The sequence below is a fragment of the Terrapene carolina genome, unplaced genomic scaffold (assembly GCF_002925995.2).
Source record: "Terrapene carolina triunguis isolate 2854851 unplaced genomic scaffold, T_m_triunguis-2.0 Scaffold629, whole genome shotgun sequence".
NCBI classification, from domain to species: domain Eukaryota; kingdom Metazoa; phylum Chordata; order Testudines; family Emydidae; genus Terrapene; species Terrapene triunguis.
Genome location: NW_020664980.1, coordinates 2,257,094 through 2,262,319, shown reverse-complemented (window position 1 = coordinate 2,262,319; position 5,226 = coordinate 2,257,094). Strand labels below are relative to the sequence as shown.

The 5,226-nt window shown below is 42.7% G+C and overlaps 1 protein-coding gene across 1 annotated transcript in view; it reads right to left on the bottom strand.

Annotated features, from left to right (window-relative positions):
• Positions 1-4,185: 4,185 nt before the first annotated feature.
• PPP2R2B (protein phosphatase 2 regulatory subunit Bbeta) overlaps positions 4,186-5,226 on the bottom strand; it is a 155,228-nt gene continuing 154,187 nt past the window's right edge. The window contains exon 8 of the mRNA XM_024199381.2: positions 4,186-5,013. Coding sequence (XP_024055149.1) covers positions 4,734-5,013 — 280 coding nt within the window. The 3' untranslated portion in view covers positions 4,186-4,733. The remainder of the gene's footprint in view (positions 5,014-5,226) is intronic.

Below are 5,226 nucleotides of genomic sequence, written 5' to 3'. Positions count from 1 at the left end.
TTATAGTAATAGTAATACTTTGAACTTATTCACTGACTTTCATGTGAGGATCTAAAATGATTTAAAAAGGTGGGCACTCTTTTTAATCCCCCATTTTACAGAAGGGGAACTGAGGCACATAGAAGTGAAATGACTTGTGCAGGTTCACACAGGTTCATGGGCTTGGTCAGGAGTAGAACACAGGTCTCCTGACTCCCAATTCTATTGCTCTAAGCACTCAGAAATGTTGCCTCCTGATGACACAAACATAGTGGTCTTTTTTTAAAAAAAAAAAAATCTTCTAAACATTATTGTGCATTTGTTTCTAGAAAAGTCCTGACTCTGAAGTAAAACACACTATCATAATTTAATCACATTAGATGTCACAGATCCCTATAGTCACAGGCTGTAGCAAATTTGTATTGTAGAATCAATATATTTTTTACAATCAGAGCCTGTGCTGAGCCTCTAATATTAGAGACAGCCTCCATGAAATATTACATTGATTACACTGCAGAAGTTGAGGACAAAATAATAACCCCCCACTGGGAGAACTAGGTTTATTTATTAGAATAAGTGTCTTCAATACAATAAAATCCAAGTTTCATCCCTTAAAACACTATTATAAATACCATAAAAATGCATTTCACCTCCCATCAATCCAGCTGCAATGACTTATGCTTTACGGAGCCCTGAATAAAGGGGAATGCCAATCGTTTTCCTTCTTATCTTGCTGTATTAAGTACTTGTCTAACTCCTGTGATGGGATTATGATGGGGTCTGAATCATCTCTCCCTAATAAAATCCAATGGAAGATTTTGGCAGCTCTGTTGTTCAGAGAGGGTAGGCTGCAAGGTTAAGAATAATAGCCCTTGTCACTTCATATAGCCTTGTTATTAGAGATATTTAGTGCTGAGGCTGGGCTGTAGGGGTAACCGCTAGGATGCGATGATGTTGCTTCCTGCATCAGCGAGCACAATATTGATTGTAAGCTGTCATCCCTTGTGCATGCTTTGTGGTATTCCAATAGTCTCAAACAGACCACAATGCATCAGGCGAGTCTCTCACACACTGTATTAACCAACACCGCTATAAAATCTTGGTTACCATCCCTTAATACACCTCTAGAACATCCTGCCACCTCTTCTCTGGTTACAGCAAGCATTCAAAAATCAAGCTGGATGGCTCTTCCCATTGGAGCATCAAGGGCTAAATAAAATAAAGCAGGGTGCAAATCCTTCACTGGTTGTTTTATGGCCTTCTGCAGGCCAAGTATCAGTATCTCCCATTGTAGAGTTGCTGGTACTCAGCACATCTCAGGGTCAGGCCAATAGTTTTGTGCATTGATCCTGGTTTCTGTAAATGGCCATAAACAACAACAATGCCCAGAGAAATGCCCATATAACTAGGGAAACGTTTGCTGCACTAGAGAACATGAGAGGTGTATTCAGCTGTTAACAGGTAGTGCAGGAAAACAAACCAGACAGCTGTACATTTCACCGTGTACCCATTATATTTATAGGCGTAGTGGTAGGGGCTGCTCAGGGTGGGCATGACAGACATTACCTGGTTGCATGCTACTGTAAATAGGTTTAGAGCATGTGCTCATTCGTCACTTTCACCTGTGCCTTTTCTGAAGTCGCCAGTCTCCATTGACCTGTACTTTAGGACTTCTCTAAAAATTGCCATTCACCAGTTAGGCCGGGGCTGTACTGATCCTCACAGAGAGCCATGAGCATAGTTACTTTTCCTTCATAGGGAGAAACCTTAAGTCCTATGGCATGTCTGTCATGGCTGTGGAACTTCATCACAAATATATGTGTGTGCGCGTGTGTGTGCACGCAAGAGAAAATAGGGACAATATAAAATTCTTGGTTCCAATTCTTTTCTCACTCCATATGAGCAACTACCATTGATTTCAATGGGTACTGCAGCACATTGGTGAATCAGGCCCCTGTAATTAGCAGACCCTTTTGAAAGTGCGGTTATACATGTTTCCAGGCGTTTTAGAAACCTCAGACGGAGCCACATGCTGGCAGTCAATAAGCGCTCTGTGCTTTGTCTCTCACCAACACGCTTCTCTTGGGTGCTTACTAAAGGTTAATGGCAATAATGCCAAGGCAGAAGCAGACTCACAGGGAGCTTGACATGATCAAGTTGTTCTGTCAAATCTTCTTGAGGATGGTTTGTTTTTCAATGTTCGCCTCATTCCCTGGCTGGTCTTGAAGCCTACAGGTGCGATTAGACTGTAAGGGATGGCTTTCCCCCCCGATATGCCATCTTGGTTTAGGATTCCCTAGATCCTAGAGGGAGCAAGCTAAGCATAGCTGCCGTATTTAGCAACACTGGGTTGTGGTGCAGCTGCCCTGCCTATCCCTCTACTTGCAGCCAATAGGCATAAGAGAATTTGGTGGTAGTGCGGGGAGGGGCATCTTTTTGATGAATGTACTTCCATTGGGGTTGCGGTGCCATGCCTTGACTCCACCCATCACCACATCCTTTCTGCCCTCTCTGAGCTCACCTCTGCTATATGGCTGCCATATTAGCTAAGCTCTTTGCACTGGATGCAACAGGATCACCACACTGCTCAGCACTGTTGTGGATCCCATCCATGCAGTAGCACAACCCCTTGTGCCACTGGCAGGATCAAGCCTGTACTGACCTGGGATAGAGCCCAACCAGCAAACCGGAGGTGAAAGGCTCTATTTCCCACTACCACTCTCTGAGCCACCCTGCCACCCGAATTACCCACACATTCACTAAGACAGGAGGATTTATTAGGCCCCTCTGACATGCCTAGCAGCACTTCCAACAGCATGATCAGAGACTGACAGACAGCTGATTTTGAGTCTCCCCAGGAACAATCCCGGCATTAAAAGTTTAAGCTCATGCAGCATTTAGAGACCACATCAATCAGTGAAACCACACCAACACACATTTGAGACAATTTTACTTCTGATGCCAGAGTGCAGGCTCTCTTTACAGGAAATTTAAAAAAAAAAAAAAAGACGTTTACTTTTGCTATTTTTTAATCATTTCATTTTAAAAAACAGGTTACTCCTGAAAGCAATTTTTTGTAATAAATTTATAAGCCAGCATAATTTTTTCCCCTTGTAATCATTCCTTTAAACAAGGCAAACTTATCTGTTCCTGTCCTGAGCAGTCTCATGAACAGCTGACAGGGTATTAAGTAGTTAAATAATAATTAGAAGCTTGGTTCCAAGTACTTCAACAGTGACTTCCTCCTGCCCCAGAGATATTAAGTGAAGGTCCCCAGTAGCTGTGCAGTTTGTGTAATTTCCTTATGGTATTTATGTCCCTTGAGTAAGTGGCAGTCAGTCTTTCTTGTAAGGTATAGGACTTGGTAAGTCTTGCAGGACATGCTGGAAATCCAACTCATGCCTTACAAAAGAGGCTTTAAAGAGTATGCTTTGCCTTTTAAAAAAATCTAGTAAATTTCACTGCAACAATCACAGCTGTTGTCTCTTTTGCCCACTGTTCACAAGCTGCAAGAATGCACAGCACATTGACCACCACATGTAGCCACCTACAGATTGAATAAAATTTCAGTTTTATATTGTACAATTGCTCAGATAAAGAAGGGACCTGAGTAATCCTTAGGGGCAGCCTTGCCAAGAGGAAGAGCTCTTATTTATTACTATTATACCACAGAACCATGGATACCCTCTCTTCAAAGCGGTCAGGTGCAGACAGCAGTATGTGGTGGTGGTGGTGGTATTTCTTTTTTTCCACAATGTCATAAATTAGTAACTTAGATTGTGTCATTCAAATATAAATAAATAAATAATTTTTTTTAAAAAAGGAAGAGCGAGACTCAGTCATAACATGCAAGAGATTAAAACAGAACAATTAAAAATGACCAAAGCAAAACACAGGCAATGCAAACGAAAAGCCCAGATTCATTTTGGTTTGCAATAGATGCATTTTGGAAGCATTATTTATAAAGGTATGTCATATACCAGAAAAAGGCACCACAGTGTCTACAGAGCCAAATCCTTAAGAGTTTCTGTGGGATGCGAAGGACGACGGTAGCAGCCTTGATTAGAGTGTACAGTTGATCTTTCCCTCCTACCTCCCCCTCCCCCCCGATTTTAAATCTGTCCACTGCAAATCTGATCTTTCCATTTTACGTTTGGTTTCGCTGTCTCCACTGGGGGGAGGGGGGGAGGGGGGGGGAAAGGGGAAAGAAATGCAGGAGAAAAAAGGCAAATTTAAAAAAAACATTGGCAAGGGCAACATCATTCTGCAAGTGGAATGTCTCAAATGATACTAAAAGAACCCTGGGATTGCTTAATTAGAAACAACACACACACACCTTCTTTTCTGACCTTAATTGAATTTTTAAATACCATACTACAGTATTAACCTCAATTTAAACCAGCAGACGTCTAGAACCAAACAACACTAGGAACCACCAAAGAGTACTGGATGTAATAAAAGCATCAGAAATCCAAGCCAGCTATTGAAGGGATCATTACATCTGTTAGCTCTCAACTCTTTAAAAAAAAAACAAAAACAAACCATGATACCAGTACCTACTGGGTTTGCCAACCCGTTGCTTTAAGGTGAGTGGGAGGTAGGGGATATTGGAATCTGTTTGCATGTCTCTACACAGTATCTGCAGAGGAATAATTAAACAAATGAACAGGGAGGAGGGAAAAGAAAAGAAACATTTTAAAACTTGTGTTTACTAATATTCTGTACATGAGATTCCTAAAGAATAACTTGTCCTCCTAGTTAACCTTGTCCTGGAATATATACAGGTTATTTGTTGCGGCCACTGCAATGATATTTTCTGAAGGATGCCAAGCTGTATGCAAGATCTTTTTGCTGAAGTCCAGACTGTCCACGCTAATTTCGTCTTTCCTCCGTTTGCCCCCAACGCACACTTTGCGGGGCTTGAGTATGGCCCGGGGTTTGCTGTTTTCCCTAGAGGCCTCCAGGGTTACGTCACGCTTGGTGTTGCGGTCAAACATTCTGAAGAAATTGTTGTAGGAGCCGGTCATTATGACACTGTGAAGCAAGTGGAAAGATCAGATGAGAGTTAATTATGCCATATGAGGATGGCACAGCAGCTAGAGCAGGGGTCGGCAACGTTTGGCACGCGGCTTGCCAGGGTAAGCACCCTGGCGGGCCGGGCCAGTTTTATTTACCTGCTGATGCGGCAGGTTTGGCCGATCGCGGCCCCCACTGGCCGCGGTTAGCCGTCCCGCCCCCGAGCCCCCC